The sequence below is a fragment of the Molothrus aeneus genome, chromosome 1, assembly GCF_037042795.1.
Source record: "Molothrus aeneus isolate 106 chromosome 1, BPBGC_Maene_1.0, whole genome shotgun sequence".
Taxonomy (NCBI): Eukaryota; Metazoa; Chordata; class Aves; order Passeriformes; family Icteridae; genus Molothrus; species Molothrus aeneus.
Genome location: NC_089646.1, coordinates 83,567,401 through 83,590,532, shown reverse-complemented (window position 1 = coordinate 83,590,532; position 23,132 = coordinate 83,567,401). Strand labels below are relative to the sequence as shown.

The 23,132-nt window shown below is 39.4% G+C and overlaps 1 protein-coding gene across 2 annotated transcripts in view; it reads right to left on the bottom strand.

Moving 5' to 3' along the window:
- The window catches only part of IKZF1 (IKAROS family zinc finger 1), a 66,457-nt gene that overhangs the window by 28,683 nt on the left and 14,642 nt on the right, over positions 1-23,132 (bottom strand). For both annotated transcript variants that reach the window (XM_066545863.1, XM_066545856.1), the window contains exon 3: positions 17,766-17,885. In XM_066545863.1, coding sequence (XP_066401960.1) covers positions 17,766-17,885 — 120 coding nt within the window. The remainder of the gene's footprint in view (positions 1-17,765; positions 17,886-23,132) is intronic.

Below are 23,132 nucleotides of genomic sequence, written 5' to 3'. Positions count from 1 at the left end.
TGAAATCCTCGGTCCACTGCAGCACCACACAGACTGGAAGCAACTGTGTTGCAGTGGAGAGCAATTTTGAAGTATCAAAATTATCTGGGAGCTTAAATCTCTTTGACTTTTAGTAATATTCAGATTTTTAAGACAACCTGAGCTTCCCATGGTAGGGTGCTGGCAGGGGCGGAGAAAAAGTAAACCCGCACTGAGAATGCTGTGAAACTTGAGTCCAATTGCAGCCATAGCTGAGAAGGTATTACAGCTTCCCCCTTGTCTCCTTGGCTTAACAGGAAACCTTTACCTAATGTTCCTCTAACTCCTTCCACAAAGAGCAGTCTGGACATATTTCCTCCCTACCCACAGTTGTTTATCTCCTTAGCATCTGTCATGGTCCAGAAGTTTGGATCAACTCCTACACCAGTTGCTATGATGTACTTTTAATTCACTCAAGTTGAAAGGTTTTGAGAAGAGAGAAAGAAGAGAAGAGAAGAGAAGAGAAGAGAAGAGAAGAGAAGAGAAGAGAAGAGAAGAGAAGAGAAGAGAAGAGAAGAGAAGAGAAGAGAAGAGAAGAGAAGAGAAGAGAAGAGAAGAGAAGAGAAGAGAAGAGAAGAGAAGAGAAGAGAAGAGAAGAGAAGAGAAGAGAAGAGAAGAAGAGCCTTCAACTAATGGGTGCCCTAGGAAGCAGCTGGAAAAAATCCTTGAGAGTGAGTTTTTCCAGCTACCTGATATCTCAAGAGAGCTACAGCATCTCATTTTCAACCATGTTATCTTCCAAAGGTTTACTTCACATACAGACATGGGCCGTAAGAATAGTTTTTCTTTTGAGGTTCTATTATTTATTTGTTTGTCTGTTGTTTTGAAAGGACAGTTTTAAGAACTGTGCACAATACAGGTCTAGATCTCTGCTCAGCTTTCATCTCTACAGGCAAGTTCAAAAACATGATCATGGCTCTATCTAGACCATGGCTCTATCTCGACCATGGCTCTATCTCCTCTGTTGCAGCCGTATTATGGGAGGCCCCTACACTGGTACTGCCTGCATCTCTCCCTTGCATTCAAGGACACAGTGATGGTACAGTTTGGGATTGCCTTGAACTATGTGGAAGGCTATTATCTCAAGTTACCAAGCTGGAAACTTTCTGACTTTTTGTTGTTTCTCTTCCCTATTTATAAATCTCTCCCTTCCTTCACTTACCTACCCACTCCTGCCTCTCCATTCTGATCTGCTTCTTTGCATTCCTGGAGGTGAAACAAAAGAGCTGCAGTTGTGACACTGCAGTTTCCACATCCTCCTCACTCTGTTATAAAAGTACTCTAAGAGGAAGAAGGGCAAATAATGAAATATAGGAAAGCAGGAAAAGAGGAAGCAGCCAAGAGATAGCACCCCAACTGAAATGCTAAGAATTATGGAGAAGTGACATAAAGGGAAGCATAGACCAGGAATTATACTTAGGGGCTTAGCCAAAAAAAAAAAAAAAAAAAAAAGAAAAGAGAGAGATTTAGCCCTCTTTTGCCTCTTCAGAAATCTTCCAGATTACTATTATTCTCTGACATTCACACACTTGACATGTATTCCCTTCCCCATCTACTTTAAGACAGGCACCAAACTGTGATACTCTCTGTGCAGCTTGACTCCTCCAAACCTGAACTAACCACCATCCCCTTCCTTACCTTCATATCAACGGTACAATTAGACAATGGCCTTTTTTCTTGAAGCTAGCCATGGAGGACAGAGTGGAATAGTACAGAAGGAAATTGGCTAAAGCAGAGCAGGGATTGCCTAACTGGGCAATCCTGCCTGGTTGGCAGTGGATGGAGCAGACAACCTAGGAAGTCCTTCCACTGAGATCATGTGTCCCACTTGTTCAGAATGAAACTTGGCTGGAGAAGAAAGCATTTGAGATTCACATGAAGGATTTTCTCTTCTTCATTTCCAGGCGAAATAGATACAAAACAGAACATGGACTTCTTTAAGAACAGACCGGGAATACCAGCTTTTTACACTCTTCCATTTCTTGGGGACTTTTCAGCAAGAATTTGTCTGATAAATAGCTAACTAGAAAATAAAAACATGAGAAATGATCCTCTATAAATATCACACTAGCAGTTATGCATAATTTTTGAGTCAAGCTGTAGTTTTTGTCTTATCTGGTGGCTAACTGAATTTTGTAGTTTCTCAGGAAGATATTGGTGAAATCTTGCATGTAAATAAAGTCAAGAATGTTACACAAAGGTGTACTGTGGTATATTTATTTGTTCATCACTGCATGAAAGCTACCTTATTAGAAGAACTGTCAAAACCATTTGGGGCTATTCCCCACAAAAGAGGCTGTCAGGAGGTGATAAGAAACGGGTTTTAGTAAGGTTTCACTTTCTTTGAAATCCTATTGAACAGAGAATAGCAGCAGGTTCAGCTCTTCTCCCTACCATTTATCTGTAAATTAGAAAATATCCTCTGGGCCACTTGAGCCGTGTTTATTTCTTCAGCTAAAGTTAATGTAATTTGGGATATGTGGGACTTCCTACCTGCAAAGGAAGGAGTTAGCACTCTCCACCAGTGAACGGCAACAGTCCCTGAGATGGAATCACTGTTGGAGACCTGCACTGCATGTCCCATCCTGCAGCTCTCCCAGTTGCCTACAGGTACAGCACCAGTACCTCTAGTCTACAAGGGCAGAGTTCACACAGTGCATTGTTCTTGTAGGGCTGGCAGTGACCAAGCTGTGAAATACCCAGTACATTTATGTGAGAGGAACTATGACCACTGTGAAGATTTTGCCTAGCTTGTCATATCCTGCCTACTATAGATATGGGCTTTGCTTATTTCAGATTTTAGGGGCATGACCTGCCTTCTTCTGACTTTACTGGTCCTGGTCTGGTTTTCACTTCAATGGAACCCCTCTTGGTGTAGTTCGGAATTTGCAAGGATAAAATTCAGTCATGTGGCAGCTCAAGAAAAAGAATGTTTTGTTAACTCAAATGAGCATGGTAAGAGAGAACATAGACATGGATGCTCTCCACAGGAAATGGATGTAATTTTTCTATTTGACTTTGGATGAGAAATGTAAAGCAGAAGAGGCATAAATAGAATCACTCTTCTGCCAATCCAGTCATAATGTTACTTACTGTTAAACCAGAACAGTGGGAAACAGCTAAGCATTGGGCTCCACTGTAACCCTAGCCATAGGGAAAGGCACAAGCAGTTTGCTTAAGGAACAATACCACAAGGGGATTTTTATGCTGATGTAAACTTGGAAAAAGAGAACATTAAATAGCAATAGAAATGGGTAATACTTGATCCAGAACTATTCTCAGTTTCTCACCAATTATTAATAGTATTTATTCTCTAATATTTCTCGTTCTCACACTCAGTGTCCTACTGCTTCAGCTTACAGAAGATTTGATAACAAACAAAATTTTACAGCCTGAAATGGGGGCAAGGCACTGGATGCAGACTGAGAAAATCTAGGTTTAATTCCTAGCTTAGTGACAGACTTCCTGTGTGGCCATGGGAAAGGCATTTAATCCATCATGTGCCCTTACTTCCCTATCTGCACATTTTTCAATTCTTTTTAAATGGGGATAAGCCTTTTTTCTTTTTTTTTTTCCTAATGGGGAACTCAAAAGCCATTTTGCTGCTTAGAGTGATTCCTTCATTCAGGTACATGCCTAACTCATAAAGCTGAAATCTAGCCTGGTCACCCTCTTGGTATGTGTTCCACAGAAGAAGATTAGGGACTGTGAAGCAGGCAGAAGTTGTAGCTCCAAAAAATTATATAATTTAGTATTTGTGAAAATGCTTCTCATACTCTGTGATGTATCCTACAGAATTGTACAGAGGTAGAATTACTGTCCAGTCTAATAAACATTTGTTCTACCCATAAAATACTGGATAGCAAATGCTTGGAGCCCTCAGCCAGTTCTGTCTTATCCAGGATTGTTCAAGATCAATAAGTAAACTTTGTCTTCCTCAGACTGATGCAGAATCAGGAAAGACATTTTATTTTTCCTCAACTGATCTTTTCTCATGCTATCACTCTGTTCCAAGAGAGATGTAAAAATCTCAAAGACAACTACCTCAGGAAAGAAAAAAGCATAAGCTGTTTAATAGCCAAAGCAGTTTTTAATTATCCTCCACACTGAGGCCAGCATGGCAAAATAATCAGTGGTCAGAGAAAGGAGAGAAGAGAGGGGCTCAGCCTGTACCTCTGGTGTGAGAAATGACCTAAAACCGAAAACTCTCATCTCCAGTTCAGCTGCATAGTGCTTCTCATACACGTTCAGTTATGAGGTGCGAAAACTCACTCCAAAACAAAATTGCTAGAGTATTTTTTCTTAAATGTAGAAGATCTTCAGAGGCATCTCAGCATAAAGAAAAGTCTGGACCAGAGTATGGATTTGATATCCTGAAATTTGGGCTTCTGTCCCTACTTTATCTTCACCTGCCCAGCCTCCCAAGATCAGCCTCACTCACTTCTGTCACATCAGCACCAGGCTGAAATTTCACTCACTGCACTGGTATAACCCAGGATTTCTGCCTTTCCAAATCAGGCACAGGGCTTGGAATCAGCCCTCCTCTTTTTCCAGAAGTCCAAGTGATACAGTAGATTGCTCCTCTGTACTAAGATCTGGACTAATTAGAAGTCAGGAAACTAATTTTTTCCTGATTCCCCAAGTGATCTAATAATTCATTGACAATATTTATTTTATTCCCTCATGTGCAATCACCAAATCCTTAATTTATTTACTTTTACCTGCTTTATATTTTTCAATCATATTTTTCAAGCTGAAGAGATGTGGTTTAAAACAAAGGTGAGTACTTTGAACCACACCAATCCCACTGCACCCTGGAGAAGAACACACAAGACTGTTTTGCTGTATCTGTTAGAAAAATGAATTTGCTCTCTGGACTCCAGAATATTGTATATGGTTTAGATTGCACAGCAGAATTGATTACATTTCATTCTGCCCTACCTTACACTTACCTTGGCTAGAACTTGTAAAGCTTAATTAATCAATTATGTATATATATATAGCCTTAATTAGACTGCAAATTCTTTGGGGTATTCTGTTGATGTTTGTACTGTGTTTAGAGTAACAGAGGTTCTTTTCCAGTAGCCCTGTGCCACAAAGTAAAATGAGAATCAAAAAAAGGCCCAACAAAACAATTGGAAAAAAATGGCAGTAGAAAAAACCCAAGCTTAATTCACTCCCTTTGCCAGTCTGATACCAACAGCAAGCACTAAAATGGACAAAGGACACACAATTATATGCAACTAGAAGAAGATCTGTGCTGTGAAAACTGGTGCCAGGCATTCAGAGGGTCATCAAAACTTGGTCTCCTGTAAGGGTTAATGATCTATTCAGACTATCATTGTTGGTATTTCCTGCCATCTCAGCATTTATGGAATATTTGAAAATGTCTAGCATGCAAAGTTTCTGTAAAACTTCCTCTCTGCTCCTAGTCGCATGCCCTAGCCAGTATAAGTGCCTTTTACTTGGAAGAATCTTCTTAAAAGCATCTTCCCAATTTATGTTTAAAGTGCTCTTCAAATATTCCAAAGGATAAGGCATTGCATTGTGTTTTCACCAAATATGATAGATTCTCAGGGTAGAAACAAACAAATGTGTGTCCTAATGTGCTGTAACATATCAGGAAACCTTCTTTCCCATGAACTACCAAGTTGCAGCTTCTTGTTGCTACCAAGGCAGAGAGAGGACATCAGCAGTGCCCAAACCAGGGTTCATAAAGCACCTAAATTTTATACTAACACCCAGAGAGTATGGTGGGACTCAGTGTGAGGCAAACGGAAAAATGAAAAAAAATCTGTGACTGATGAATGATGCTTTGTTCATTTAGAAGAGAGAAAAAGTCAATTTTGAATCTGAAGTTACTTGACCAACACAAAAATATAAAATTTTAATAACTGATTATTTCTGAGCACATAAGACACTCAAATCTTAGTAATCCAAATATTCTACTTGAAGGCCTTTGGACTCTTGGAAACTGTTAGTCATAAGGATTGTCACTTGCATTAGAGTGGTTCTGAGAAATCTCCGTGCCACCTGAATAAATGAAGATGCCTCATCCACAGCTTCAAATTCCTTTGCCTCAAATTCATCATGGAGTCCCAGGAAAGCTGATGTGAATTACAGGCTCACACCTTCAGGGCAAGGTGCTTCTCAAGTGTTTTAAGAAGAGAAGGTTAAAAGTTTCATTTTCTATTGTCATCTGTTTTGTCAAATGAATGTGCAGTGCCTGTCAGTAGGGCGGGATGCTGGCATGCTGCAGAAACCTTCCCAGCAAGTCTGCTGAAACTGGCTTCTCTTGATGCAAATGTGCTATTTGCTAGAGCTGCCCATGGCTATCTGATTAACTCCCATCCTATGCCTGAGCGTGAAAAACACAACCCGCAGCCCAAAATGTGAGGATCACTGTGTTCTCAGGAAGTAGTCAACTATTTGTGCTCTGTCTCACTGAGGGCAAAAAAGAGGAGTGAAAAAAACCACCATTGCAGAGAAAACATGAGTTCTCACACAGGAAGGCAGGGGACTGCATTGTGTTCAACTAGCACAATTAAAAAATATCACAGTATTGATGGTGTTTGTGAGGAGTTATATCTTGAATTTACCTGAAGCTCCCCAAGATATGCATAAGGAGATTCTCTGAATACAAATTGCTTCCTGGGACAGAAGAGCAGAGGGGTCCATCACTACCTTTATTACACTGGTACTTTTGACTGTGCTTTTGTATTTGTCAGCTCAGTTAGCTACTGAAACATCTCTAAGAAAGTTATCAAGTTAGGCATGCATAGGCTTTCAGTGGAAAACTGTATCTCAAATGAGAGATACAAGATATTATATCTGCATTTTCCATTAGATTATTTCAATATGTCACCCATCTCTCCCTCTGCTGTGGGTATTATACGCCCCCCAAAGCTTCACTATGCAGTCATCAATTTGGTATAGGATGCAAAAGAATCTTCTGGAGAAAAACATTTCATGAATGTTTCCCTGTCTCTCCATTACAGACCTTACTTCTATATTATGGCAAGGAATTAAGTAAATAGAGCATCTGAATGCAAGGAGGAATAGCACTTACAAGCTGCAGGGAAGAATCCTCAGTACCCATGTACTCCTCACTGCTAAACCAGTAGGGGCAGGCAGGAGAGCCTTTTCAGGCAAAGAATGCTAACAGGAAGACTTGGGAGCATGGGTGTTTCTCTCCCTCCTTTCTCCATCTCCCACTATCTTCATGAACTCCTTGGTGGTCCTTCTTGTACTATGACCTTCACAGCTGCCTTGGCCCAGCCACTTTACACAGACTACAAAAGCCACAGGGGGTACAAGCGGACCTTCCTCAGCTGTTACCCACTTCCCAAATGGAATTTACAGTTAGGTTTCTTATAGGGATACAGACAAGCTAGCAGGAACTAACCTTTTCCTCTTTTAGGTTTGAAAAAAATATTTTTATGGCATGTGTTTTTGTTGCAGAGCATACATTTGCTTGGTCTAAAGAAGAAGGAAAAGCTCAACTTTCAAGATAAATGTTCTTTTGCATATGTGTACATATGTTTTTACAGAGACATAAACATAGAGGAACTTGGTTTTGCAGTCACATAATTTTGTGTGCTGACAGACACATATTTGTATGTACATATGTGTATGTGTGTACATATAAACATGCAAAGGGGAAAATATGGAATAAATGGGTCCTGATGGCTGGAAAATACATGGTCATTTCAAATTTCAAAGGGAGTATTAAAGAGAAAAAATGAATTATAAAAGGCTTTAGAAATAAAAAACATATTTCCATTATCTTCTAAACACCAAGGCCTGTATCATGTATGGTATAAATCAGTCTCTTTCTTTGAACACAGGAAAGAGCTTATTATTAATGCTTATACTGTACAGCAAATGCACAGACTCATTAATGTGTGATTACAGAATAAACAATATCAGACTTTTCTAGTCTGTTTTGCAAGGAGAAAAAGAATTCCACTTAACACCACAATAAGCCCATGATAGGATACCAATTTTACTAGGATCTACTAGCAATGAAGTGGCAAGATTAAACAAATGTGATACTACAACAGAGGTAATGCCTCATTACCATTATTCCACCCTCATATATTTCATGTGTTGGGCTCCAAAGGCACTCAAGCCTTTTGATAGCACAATTATCATTTCTCATTTTTACTTCTACTTGCCATTATGTGGACAAATGGGCAGGAAGCTCAACCCCTCCCCAGAAAAGCCTAGTTCCCATTTGACATCTAGCTAAATTGTTGTAGATCCACACCTGCAGCAGACAAAGATCCAGTGACCATGCTGGCCATTAAGGCTTCCCCACCTCTTCTCCACCATTCAGCCACAGGACATGCCAGTTACAAATGGAAGGAAAAAGAACAAACCCTGACTCAGAAAGGAAGGGCCATATGAATGAGGAAGGGATGTTCTCACTTCTTTGCTCATGGCTTCAGTCTGAGAAAACTGGGAGGAGTGCTTTGCTTTGGAAAGACATAGACATTTACAGCCTGAATTGTGAATGACAGCCAGCTAGAGGTCAGAGTACAAATGGATCATGCACAGTTTGACACTTCCCTCAGTCTCATTGGTGTTTTCACTTTGCAAACCTGGGCACAAAACCCAAACACCCCATAATAAGGCAAACACATTTGTCATAGCGAATTCTATAGGTGCATGTGTTGTTTTCCCCTGAAAATAAATTTTCATATGGAAAGAACTGGAAGATGTATCTGAAATGCAGATGCAGCATGAGGGGTGCAGAAACAGTGTTCCTCAGTTCACAGTCCCTATTTTGGTGCTAATGAAACCATCCTGCTTCAACGCCAACCACTACCACCACTTCCGAGCATTGCAACACATATTCACAGCAGGAAAAAACAGGTTCCATAACTTGGCCCATATAGCTTAGGTGCACACTACTGTGAATGAGAAGGGACAGATCTCCCTCCAAAAAACCCCTAAGCCACTATGAAAAATCAGAACACAAAACTCTTAGCTTAGACAAAAACCCCCAAAACTCAAAAACCACCAAAGATTTGGGAAGTTCAAATCCATAACAGGGATGTTGGCTGATCACAGCTTCTTACAAACACAGGATGCTTCTAAATGATGAAATATGGAGAATGAATATTTCCTCTTCTATTAATTGCAACACAAGCTGAAAGTGTCGCCAACTTCGCCAACTTTAGTTCAAACACACCTTTTCATTGCATTAAACATTTCTGTTGTTACTTAATCAGCAGGGAGGGCAAAATCACATGCAGATACTCTGTTATATGAAGGAATTAGCAATTTATTCTAAAGATCTCAGTTATTATTTATTTTTTTAAGGATGTGTCGGGGAACAAGTGAGTTTCTCATATCATTCCATGAAATAATCTAGACGTTACTGAAAACTCTGGTAAGAGCCACTTCCTCAGAAGTAACATTTCCAGGGTAAAAAAAAAGTTCATGTGAAAGTTCTCCTTACCCTTCAGTTTCTTCTCCTTTTTTTTCCCTCCTTTTTTTTTGGTTTTTTTTTTTTTTTTTTTCCTTTAAACTCTGATATGTGGCTGGGAAGAGTGGAAGTTAATTCATGCTGTCATATTTCTCCATTTTTGCTACATTTATTGCACTTCTCAAGCAAGATAATTTTGGACTATCTTTGAGGGAAGAGAAACAAGAGAAATGGAATGTGAAAAATAAAGAGGAAAATATGTGCCTAAACTTTTCTTTTTGGATCAGGCTTGTTTTGGCTGGAATTTGAGAATAATTCTGTGCTTGCTCTGCCCTTTTTTTTTCTGCAATCCTTCAATCAGGTTCTTAATTCAGTTTTTAGGTACGGATTTTGCCATGTTAGGATTGTAATCTCATCAATGGAGCATCAGTTACTCACTCCCAAAAATCCTGTTTGGTGCCTGTGATGTCACTATGGCTAATGGTGAAACGATAGATTAGATACCTTCTTGGGATCTCTTTTTATGCAGGCAACTTAGACACCTAAATGCTTCTGAGAAACATGACCCTAAACTGCAATACAAGAACTAGGCATTATTCCTAACTTCAAGATGTGTAAAAAAAAATAAAGAAATAAGCACACACCGGGGTTACTTTAGTAGGAATTGTGTTCCTGCATGTGCACCTTTTTAACACGGAATCCACACAGAATCTATGGTTGAAGGAGGAGACAAGAGAGGAAGGGAGCAGCAGGATGTCTTGCATTGCAGGCTGAGGTCTGGCCTGCTTTTGGGCTGTTTTTCTGCTCACTTGTTCAGGGAGACAGCTGGATGAGGCATGACAGTTTCCAATAAGCTGTGTCTGGAAGCCAAAATCCTGGGACACTAGCTGATCCACCTTCACAAGTTAACAGCTTCCTGTGGTCCCACATCACCACCATAAATGACATGCTGAGGGTAAGCCTGCACTGGTGGCTATGTCACACCTCTCTACTGCCTGCCAGGCAAAGCTTTTTCCTTAGAGGCTGTCTGAGGCTTCAAGAAACCTCACACAGTGAACTCAAAGGAAAAGGTTTGGGAACAAACCTCTGCCCTGCAATGAGTGGTGTTCACTCCTGGCTTTAGGACTACAGCTCCAAAAAGGAGCTCTTCCATGCCCTCTCTTTATCATAAAGGGTTTTTTCTACATTGGAGAAAACTGTGGAGGCATGGCCACACTGCACATCCTTCCTTGCAAATCTCAGATGTGGTGGATCAAGTCAGAGTGACACTGTGTTTGCACATTTACTATGGGACAGAGCCCAGGAAGTTCATCTGAGGGGAGAGCATAGCTGCAGGTCCTCTGCAGCCAGAAACCATCTCTTCCCAGGGAGCCACCAGAGCAGGAGCTGAAATTACAGAAATGTGAGGAGTGGTTGAACAAGACCAAAAGAGCAGCTAGTTCTGAAACATCACCTCTGTAGGGGCAAGTAGTTCCTGCACTGTGTCTCAGTCCAGCAGCTAAGTTTTTGGTAAGGCTGCAGTCAAGAGCGCTCAGGGTGAGAGAAAACTTGCTCAAGGTAAAAATCAAGCCTACAACAAAGACTAAGCAAGAATTAACACAGAACAGAGGGGTGGCTGGTGTCAGGAGATGAATCCAACCTTTTGATGAAGAATTATTCCCTTAGAAATCACCTGAATTTTTGCAAACTGCAGTTACAGACGTCCTCCCCAGCTTAAAATATGCCCATCTTCCAGCCAGAGCCTGGTGTTTCTGAGTTGAGCTGCAGCCACTGCTGAGATCCTGCTAGATAAATTCAACTCCCGAGCTAGAAGGGGGCTTATCTCTAAGGCACATCTCTTCTGCTCAGATAAAGAGAACTTCCTCTCACTGCAGTTTAGATCAGCAGACTCAATCTCTGTACCTAAAGCCACACAGCTAAACACACTGCATCTCTCCTATTCAAGCAATGCTCGCCACTCTCCAACAAACAAAACTTGCTCAGTTCCCAGGTTTTTCCTGACTTTTGTGCTGATGCTATCTTCTGAAAACACAGCTTTACCCAGCAAGTGCTCATGAAATAAGCTGCACAAGCTACACAGCTCTGGAGAAATAGGAGAAAAAAAACATAGCTTCAGCACCTCCTGCAATATCATGTTGCCACACAGTGGCAACACAAATCATGCTGCTGTCACGTTTCTGAATAAAAAAAATCTCACAAAACTAAATAAAAATCATTGTAAAAATACAACTCTTTTTAGGATCAGTTCTGCTCTCAAGGCTTTGATTTTGTCATGTGCTATGGTTGCATCAAGAGGGCAGATATTTACATGCCTGATCTGGCTTTGCATGGACAGGTTGGGAGAACTGAGCTCATAATGCAGCACAGCCTATGCTGGGGCTGCAGTAGCTCTGTTTTCCAGGCTGGGTCACCCTTATTTCCACAAATTTCTTGCAAGTTTATTCTGAAAATGTTCACTCTCCATTACTTGCAGCAAGCATTTTTAAATTTGATAGAGGAATTCACCTTTAGTAATAGGGCATTTTTCGATTTGCCTTCATGCACATTTTTCCAAGTCATTACATAGGTCAGAGCTTGTCTCTTGGCACAACAGGAAATTCCCAATGGCCCCATATACCAGGGTCTTCTGCACTTCACTCTGTTTCACACTATGCTCATGCAAAATATTCCTTTGAAGGCTGGAATTTAACTTATATCCTGTATAGCATATTTAAGGGCATTCATGAAATTTGTCACATGCCTTCTCCAACTAAACCATCCCCATCCTCCTGTATACAAATCCCTATTAGAATTTTGCAGGCAAAGCTAAAATAATCCTGACAAAAATATCTCCTGCATTCTCCTTAAAAAAATATACATCATACTGGCAGGCTCTCAGAACATACAATGCCAGTCCATACTGGGGACTGTTACTTAGGGGTTAGAAATAGGGGCTTCAGACCAAACAAGAGGGGAGATTCCTGACTTCCCTATTTTTAAAAGTTCCTAAAATATTTCAGCTTCAAGTTTTTCAATTCCTTCAGAAGCCTCCTCTGTTGGACTCTCAAGCCTTGTCTCATTGTGGAGGGTTAAAGATAATTTTCAAAGCTCCCCAAACCATCTCGAAACAAATTTTCTCTCTACTCTCATGGGGGCTACATCAGGTGAGACAACAATTATCACTGATTATTTACAAAGGCTTGTCAGTTTCTACACACTTCCAGACCTTTGAGTAGTAGAGATGTCCATCTGAAACCTGAGCAAATAAAACATATTACATGGTTCTCCAGGTTATTTCAGCTCTTGGAATTTGGTTCTCTGAATGTCCAGGCATACACATGCCACACTTTATTATTCATACACAAGACATTGCCTTCATAGCCGCTGAACACCCACAAGGAGGAGTGTGCAAAGATGCTTAGTTCCAGCAGTCTTTTTCTTCAGCCCCTTTTCCTGCCCCACAGAATTACCAGGGCACCAGTGCACTGGACCTGTCTGAACCACAGGACCGATTTTGCAAGCTGGGGTGGGGCACTTCCCCTTTTGTCTTTCCTCGCTTTCCCCCTCTGTCTGCAGCCTTTCCACACTTCTACTCTGTCTCCACCCATCTGTGTGTGAGTTGCAGTAGATTTATGTAATGGCAATGGTTGTGGTTGCCTGTGGTGGCCCCTCAGCAATTCTTGTGCCCATGCTCTCAAATGGTTGAGCTCCTTTTAAGGAAATAAAGTATCGAAGCTTCTCAGAGAGGGGACACTTGCCTGCATCAGTAAGTAGCTCCTCATGCAGGTTACAACCTCTGAATGCCCATGGCTGAGAGGGAGGACCCCAGGGTGTGAAGGCAATGCCAGGGTCTCAGCGATGCCAGGCACCAAAGCCTGCAGGTACACAGGCTTCTGCTTCAATATGTGAGTTGTGAGAGGGACACAACATCATTACTTGGTATTACCCACTGGGAGAGAAAAATGTCCAAAAAAATCTTCCTTTTAATGTTGCTTCCCATACTATTTATTTTAAACAAATAGACTTTATAACTTCATATGAATCTTGTCTGTTTTCTACTGATGTCTATGATCACCCTGACTGGTTACTTTGGGTATACTCTGTCAACTGTTAGACAGTTTCAACCCAATTTTGTGAGATGAATTCTCCCCACCTCTTAAAAAGAAGATTTCTATACATTATTTGTTCCAGGCCCAGACTGTAATCTGTGACTGCAGTGGTAACATTTGACTTCTATCTTAGAAGCCTATGGTCATCTGCAGCACCAGACAGCTATCTGTGCAGAAATGGTGAGCCCACAGCCTCTTTCTGAAGCCACTAACACTGTGAGAAGTTAGAAGAGGTTTACTTTATCCAGTGATGGCCAGCTCTAGAATGAGCAGTTATGGATAAAGGAAGGCACAGCCTACCTTTCTAGACAAATGCCACCACTGCAGCAAAGGGCTCTTTCTCCATGAAGTAGGATTTGATTTACAGATCACTGACTCATTAACCTCCCACACATGGCTTGAATTAGGATACAGTCTCAGAGCACTAACAGCCCTAAATTGCAACTGTTTACCACATACAGAATGTTCAGTACTGATCATCCACAAAAGGCGCACACAACGTTTAACCTGAACCTTGCAGAAACTGGAAATTATCAAATGATATTTCCAATAGGGTACCATGAGAAATAGGGCTGTTCAAAATAGGCTGCAAAGCACTAATTCTTAATGGAATGGACTTTCAGTGGATTTCCAAATAACTCAGACCAAGATTTCAAAAGGATATTTAGGAGAGATGATAAAAGAGAGTCTCTAGAGCCCTAAAGAGCTGTGAAAATCTCACACTTTGCTGAAAATGTTTACTGTGTTTTCTAGAGAAACTATCTGTAGAACACATGGGTAAAAAGAACAAGATTAAAATAATAAAATTTTACAGGTGTCAGATCAGCCTGAGAAGTAAATTTGGGGTGGAGAATAGGACAATGAAGTAAGAAGATCTAGTGGACAGAGCAGCAGAAATTAAGCATGCAGAAGGAAGCTGCTCAAGACATAGTGGCTTTCTGGGGGTTGCAACATTAAAATTATAGTAAGCTCATCAAGGAAATGAAGAGTCTTGATGGTGACCAGAACATCTCTTCCAATATGTTTCTGCTTTGGTGTGCTTCTTGGGGTTATTACTAGAAACTGTTGATGACTTTACTTCCGTAAATTATCCTTTCACAACTGTTGATCATTGGTCAGAAGAAACCCATGTTTTGGTTATCCCCCCTGCCTGGGGACACAAGTCAAAACATACATTTCATGGTCCCCTGGTACCTCCTTTATGAAATTTGCACCCTCTGTAGTCATTTTAAATGATAATTCAAAAACTAAAGGCAACGAATAAAATCTGGCAAGTAGAGGACTTCAACACCTTCCTTCTCAGACCAGGAGAAATATTTCAAATATTTCTATCAGCTCTGTAGCACCACATTAAAGTCTAAGTACATGTTTGGAAGAAGCACAAAAGGAGATTTTAAAAAACACATGGAAGAGTAGAGCCTATCTTTTTTTTCTAAAAATAGCTTATTTCCTGTCATCTTTGACCTTTGAAATGCTAAATTGATGAAAAAGGTATTTTGACTCTAGGAGTCAAATAATGAAAAATTTTTTCATTAAATGTTACTACAAATCTGAGTATGCAAGTTGTCAATTGAACATTTCTATCTCACAGACTGATTAAAACTAAAAAAAAGACTTCCCACCTAATTTCAGTAGGATGAGCTAAATATTTATTCTTTTCATTTAAAAAACTTGCAATTCCCATTGTTACCTCTATAGCCCTACGTATACCAAAAAATCCTCCAGAATGTAGAGACTTCATTAAATGTCTGACTCAAAGTCCTTGGTGTATGCTGTATGGACAGCTGATCTCTCAGGGTGTTACAGGTTAAGTGGAATGCATTGTAAACCCTATGGTGAAATAAATCCAAATGCTAGGGGATTCCCTCTTGATGAATGAAACAGATGGGACATTAGGAAAGTCATACAGAGAGAAATTCTTGGCTGGCCATATCTGCTCATGCAGGGCCTATTGATTACCACAGGCCGCAGTATAGCTCCTACCTGCCAGATACACATAGATAACATCTAGGTCTTTACAATGCTCTCCTGTCTATCTTTCAATCTTCAAACAAATTTTTCAGATCATTCTTGTCTACCTAAGTTTGGTGATGAATAACAGTGAGGAGCAGATCCAGGGACATGGCAATGATTGTGTTGTACTAAACACCAAGCCTGTCTACACTGCCAGGCCACCGCCTACATAGGAAGACAGCCCTCTTCACCCCTAATACACCTATAGGATCATGTAGGCCAAACACCACTCCTAAGGTATTATTTTATTCCTAAGTTGAAGATCCAGAATGTGAACAGCAATCATATGGCTCCTGATATGCCTGGGGCATATATTCACATCCTCTTTGTAAAAAGGAAGAATTATTTTTTTTAGTATACTGTTTTCAGAGAGCTAGCTTAAAGTTAGTAAAAAGGAGCAATAGAAGAGGTAAAAGTGCACGCAGCTTTACAGAAAAGACAAATATTGCAAGCATTGGAATTGATACCTACAGATCATCCATAAAGCAGAGTATTGTGAGTTGTCTTTGTTTCTGTTGACTATGGAAAATGTCTCACTACAAGATATGACCCTTATAAAAAAAGACCTATGGGTAAAGTGGCTGTAGAAAAATTGTTAATGTCAGAGCATGGAAAATCTAATTTATTGCTGAGTAATGAGAATAACAGATGGAACTTATAATATTTAGAATATGTGTACATGTTGATATATGACTGAACTGTTGACAGAATCATTACATCGTCAGCAAATATGAAGTTCAACTTTGCTGCGTCTTCATGATATTTGTGTGTACATCAAAGAAAATTCAACACAATGAAAAATCGTGTTTGGGTTTGAACAAAGAATTTAAAAATTTAATTTTTGACTCAGGGCTTAAATATTTAGTAGGGTTAGTTACTGCGGTAGAAAGGTGACACAACTCGTTTTGCTGAGTTGATAGACAAGCAGTTAATGAAAGATTTTGTCCAAAGATCTCTGGACTGAAAAATAAATCATTTAGTAAGTGATCAGATTGTTAAAAAGCATTTTTAAATATGATTTTTTTCATAAAGTATGTCAATATGCATCTAGGAGCTGAAATTTTTGCTCACATTTTTGAAAAGAGGGGATCAAATGATAAATAAAATGAAGATGCATAAGATGATGCACTCACTACTAGCTTGTGCTGGAGTTTGGGAGTAGGTTCAATTCCTAATGCTGACACCATCCTTCTGTATTATGTTGAATTAATTATTTTGCCTTCTGTGCCACCCTTTCCACCTAGTATCCTTTACTGCATTTCCTTAGACAATATTTAAAGGCACTTGCAATCTTTCTGTAAATCGTCCACCTTACTCTAACAATAGTGTTAGAATGTAAGATTAATGAACAATACTTTTATTCATGGGTAAATACTTGTACTTTGATAGTCATCCATTTATAGAACTATTTTTATCACATAGGGCATTTATCACAGCATTCTGAGAGTCACTGTACTTTTTTTCGCTCTTTTCCTTTTTCTTTTTCCTATTAGTAAACAGGCATGATGCTCAAGTAATACTCAGTCTTTTTAGTGCACCACATGGGAGCTGGTGCATAGAGTAGTCATCAGCATTGCTAGTCCTTGGTGTGAGTCTGGGATCCCTAAGAATAATCAGCATTTTGCACAATCATCTCTGGACAAAAATTCTAACCCAACAGACTTTATCAGTTGTGGATTTTTATCTAAAAGATAAGTGTTTCCCAAAGTTCTCCCAGGTAAAAAATCAAAGACAAATGAAGATCAAATATTGGAATCTCAAATATATAAATACTATGTATGTTCTAATATGCATTTCTGAAGAAATATGAATAGCAGATAACACAGTAACATTCAAGATAGCATTTAAATTAATAACAAAATAATAATAAAAATACTTGAGCATTTGTTGAATTTTTATCAAATCTGACTTCATATAATTTTGACCTGGACCCACATATTTCATTCAATTTCCCACACAGAATGAAAACTCTCTTTCCTGAGGAGAATATCAAGAAACAGTCATGGTAAGAAGATCAAAAGTAGGATCTTTATAAGTTCTCTGCAGATGAAGATGCCTTTCCCAAACCAAAGGTTGCACAAAAAAACACTATGCACCTGAAGAAGATGGAAAGGCACAGGACCTGCTTGTTTACCAGCTTGTGAAAAAGTAATTTCACATTATTCTTATATCATCTACTAGTATTTCTTATTAGATTGTATTTTTTATCTTACCCAAGATTCTGTCATTCTTAGAACTCTGCTGACCTCCAGTACTAGTTGAAAGGTCCTCTGGTATAGGCATCGGTTCATCTGGATCATCAGGGACATCACTAGTTGGAGGACTTTCCTTTCCTAATAGTGAGGAAAGCATCAGTTAGATTGTCATTGTCAGAGTAGCCTCATTTTCAAATAATACCATAAGAGGAACCACAAACCAAACAAAACTTACAAAACCCCTAAACACCACTAAAATGTGATATTCTTAGGACCAAACCCCACTCTCCCACAAAGAAAACTTCTTAGGAATACAGGGGAATAATATTTTTTAAAAGAATGCATATCAATGTCTGTGACAAATTTACTGAGTATGGATGCACAGTTATTAGTCTTACCATTTTGGATATTTGTGAGATATGTATGTTTTCCAGCTGCTATGCTCAGAAGATCCAATTTAGCCAACACAGACTGACAGATTAAAGAGGTTATCAAATGGACATCCTTGGTAAAAAATCTTCTTTCTTCCACACTTCTCCTTAAGAACACATCTGGATTTGCTTCAAAGACATAGGGAATTCTAACCCACAGGTATTCTGGGGCTCCAAATGAACTACCTCAAATAAAGTTTTATCTTCAACTGAAAATTCAGCTATAATGCCAGCAAGCTTCACTAATACCCCCAGATCAAGTTCTGGCTGGTCCTTGTGCCTACAAGTAGTGAAATGCCTGTAAGTATCAGGACTTAAACATGTACAACTAGCAGACCTCAAGGATTTTATTGTCTTCTATTTGCAAATAGGAAACAAACCCCAACATCTTGAGTACACAAGATTTTGCAGAGGCAAACAGGTTGGTGTTTTAAAACACTGTAGATATTGTGGAACTGTTTTAGTGCCAAACACAATACAGTAACAAAAAAGAACACTCTTGCTAAAATTGTGCTTCCAGAAATTGTGAGGTTTCTTGATTCACCCCTCAGTAACAGCATTCATCTCCTGCCAATAGTACTATCACTGTCTTGCAGAACTTTCAAAATGACTGCATACATCCCTAGCAAAAGGATGCCTTGGAAACATCTACTGAAGGAATTATCTAAGTGATTTGTTTCATTGACTATTACTAAAAGACTGGCCTTTGCTTTAATAGCAAAGAACAGAACAGGCCCAGAGCAGAATTTAAATGCAGTAATATTCACGCAAGACCCTTGTCTTGAAAATGGAGATGTTACCAAATTACATTGATGAAATCTGTTTGACATCCTGTGGCAATTGTCACACCAGAAAGGGCAGTAATTTTATGGCACACAGCCTTAGCAAATTAGTGGGTTTTTCCTAATGAGGATTCCCTCATTAAAACACAAACATCAATTAAACCTTAAACACTTACCAGAAATGGAAAAACTAAACCAAATATACCTTACTTTAGTGACAGCAGTTTAGTGGTGCCAGTTATGGACTTGATCTGAATGAGGTGAATGGTTTCCTCCCTGCCTCCTAGATGGATCAATGTATTGTATTTTCCCATCTATATTGATCATGATGGGGAGAAATGATAGGTAGTTTTAAATCATCTTCCAAATTAGCTGTTTTGAGTGTTGGCACAGACTTATGTTTAAATGAATTAAATGAGTATGTGACTGCATTTCTTAATGACACACCTATGAAACTGTGGAATAATTGCTGAGCAGGAGTTTTGAGAGCTGCATCAGGTGAACCATCCCAAACTGCAGCCAGAGAACTCCAGGGTATTGAATAAACAGTCCTGCACTGGCAGGAGGATTAACTAGATGATTTAATAAGGTCCCTCTCATACCCAGCTTCTGTGGTGTATTCTTAAATGGGCAAAATTACACCCACTGGATTTCAGTGCAAGAGCAAAGGCAGATTGCATAAATGGAGAAGAGGGAGCATGAATTTTACAGCAAAGGAAAATAAAAGCAGGAAGTAAGTGAATTAATTTTTTTTTTTGCCATTAACAATTTAGCTCCTTATTCAATTATTTCTTCAGATTTCTGGGATGTAGGAAACTTACAGAACTGACAGCAACTTTCCATTGCAAGTCTTAACCTGCCAAGTTGAGGCATCTCTTACAGATAAAATGCATAAGTGAGGAGAGATAGCTGAAATATTTCAGTTTGTTCAACTTATTTTGCCCCACACAAAACAGAAACCAAAAAAACCCAGAGGTTTAATTGGAGGGCAAGCAACAGCCTGGCAGCTCTCTTTACATTACACATAAGTTAACAAAATTTGTTAAAAAGTAATAGTAATCCAAAGCTACCTGCATCTTCCAAGGATGAAACAGCACTCCCAGTTACAACAACAGATGTTGATGCTTTGACTGAGTCTGGACTGAGAAGAACGATTATCCTAAAAAGCTGAAAACTATTTTTGACTACAAACCGATATAAACTCGTAATACCAAAACTATGGGAAAACAGATAACAAAATAATATCTTTATAACTGTGTTATTAGGCATCCTACAATATGTAGTCTAGGCAGGATTTGAAGTCAGAGCAGTCTTTTTGGAATAGAAACCTGTTAGCAGAAGAATACATTTGCAGTGGTGAGCTCTTTGGTTCACTAAATGGGTATCAGTCTTCCACTTGTTAAATTAATAGCAGTTTGCCCAGGTGGTATGAACCAGACTCGCCTCTTAGACTTGGTGGGGCAGAAGCCAGAGATCAGGTCTGTTTCCCTCTTTGCAGGAGACTGCAGTTAAGAAAACTTATAAACTTGTCTTTAATGACCCATTTAATATAATTTGATTTCTTCTTGTTACACATGATTGAGAAATCCCTACATGCAAAAAGACAGGACAAAAATAGTGGATTTTAAATAGATCCATTTATTGAGCTCTGTCTCTTGGATTCTAGAGCATCGTATTTGTATTTCATCCCTTAACTACATCTGAATCATTACACCATGGTAAGTTCATCACTGCATGGCAATCTTACACATACACGATCACAACAACATTCTTTTTCCACTGAATTTAGAAATGGAAGGGGAGTGGGGAAAGGTGGGAATGCTTTCCATTTTAATTTCAAACAGACATGCCCAGAACAACAACTGGTCAAAGAAAAAGGAGCTAAACCCCACCCCAATACCTAGTGGCCAGTGCTGGGGAAAACTATTCGAAAGTCACATAACAGAGCGAAGTAGCTTAAGAAGTGAAGTATAAAAAAATAATCTAATCTTGGGGTGGAGGGGGTGGTTTTTGGGTTTTTTAATTAATTCTTATAAAAAGCCATCTTAGCTGTGGAATTGAAGTTCTGTTTCTGGTACTGCCACTGATTTGTGTTGCTCTTGGTTAACTCAAAAATAGAAAGAATTACAACTGCAGGCTGTATCAAATATTCCTTTGTTTCAATCTGCATCTCTGTAAGATGGTCTTAGATTTTCTACACTGCCATTTCTGTATAAAAATAGTCAAAGAGCCTAACCGATCAGTGATGCTTGGTAAGACCCTCAACTTCTCTCTCTTTGAGTTTCCTCATCTCTACCCTAGAAATATACCTGAAGCCATAAGGAAAGAGAGGGAGGGGAAAAAACTGCAATAAAGTTCAATAAGGTTTTAGTATCCTTTATTTCTGTCGAAGTCCTTAGCCTGTAAATGTTCCTTTAACATATGTGCATCCAGATCTGAGAGTGATTCAGTTCATGCTAGAATGGTGCTGCTGGTGCTATGATTGTTGAAAAGAAAGCCAGGGCAGGATGCATTGTAGAAATCTCATTCCCTATCCTTTCAGAAACTAATGTTGGGTGTGTGTGTGTGTATTTAATATTGAGGGTTTCTTCTTCCTGCTTTTGCAGAGTGCAGCACAGCCTGATTTGTTCTAGGAGATCTCTTAATGTTAGATGTGGAAACATTTGTACCATTTTTTCACCTTCCTTAACTGTTAGACCCTAGAACTGAAAAAAAAAAAAAAAAAAAAGGAGAAAAAAAAAAGAAAAAAAGGCAGGAAAAATACTGCTTGTTAAGTGAGATATTATCTGTGTTTTCTGACTCTCTTGTATGGGTGCCGGATACCATTTGGTTAAATGTATGTCAGCTCTCTCCTCATTTCAGAACTGCAACTGCTTGTCTCATGAAATATCACTTTCAGGAGAAAAATAAAAAGTGTGAACTCTGTGCTAGTCACACAGTATTTCAGTTCCTCTAGGAGTCAGCCATGCCTGGATTCCCTGAGGTGGGAATGCCTGTGTGCACACAGGGTTTGGCCCACTCACATTAGTTTTATACTCTCCTGGCCTGGCTGGTCGCTGCCACACCTGAGTCAGCTGCAGCTGCATAACGCACATGGCTGCAAAACACCACGTTTGAGCTGGGGCAACTGTTTCTAGAGACCTTCTTTATTTCTGGGTTGAAAAGCAAAACAAAAAGTCCTGAAGAAATCCACCAAACCAAATTTATTTTTTAACTTATATTTTTTTAAAAACACAACCAAGTGTGCTAGTGAAGCCCCCTAATTCCGTAGGTCCACAGAGCCAGATATACCTGATGAGCAATACTCATAAAACAGGAGAAATAAATAAGTGTTTTACAGTTGTCAGGACAATCTTACACGCCTGAAACTGCAATTATTTAACTGGTTCCCAACACATAGCAGAGCTCCCTCATCATGCTAGGAAGCGTCCCAGAAGCACGTAGAAATCAAGGAGAATATACGAGGGGAAAATTCTTTTCTGTATTCACCACCCTATGAGAAAGAGGTAGATAACATCCCTGTACCTTCAGATCCTCTACTTTTGAGGTCTAGTAAGAGCTTATGAAGAGGCAGTATCTGTGGAACCTAATCTGACAAACTCTCATTTCCAGAAGGTGAGTTCCAAATATCTCTTACCATAAATGAAAGTAAATTAGGAAGTTCTTTCTTTGGCCATAAATCCAGCTAACAACCCAACACAAGTCACAGCCTTTGCTCACAGAAAGTACCAGATGCTCAGTGACAGAAATGGCAGGAGAGCTCAAAGCAGACTTTAATCAGTTTGTGTAGGTCTCCCTCTTATCAAAGGTAACTTTCTTTTTCAAGAAAACCCTCTCTCATTGCAGAATAGTATTATTGCATGATATGCTAGAAAAGCTAAAAGGCACAGCAAAATACTACAGTGGTTCAACTACAAAAACTTTGAGAACTACAAATTATAGATATACATCTATTATGTATATATTTACATATATACAAGCATTCAAAATGGCAAAGGTTCTTGTAAGATTTCCCTCTGAAGGGGAGAGGCAAGCCACAAGGAATGCAAAGTGTTTGCTCTACCAATCCAATCCTTGAGTTAAGGCAGCATCTCCCCTGCTGCTACTCTTCATGTCAAAAGAAAAACAAGCAGTGCTCTAGTAAGAAGTAGCAGGTGTGAAGCTCAAATTCA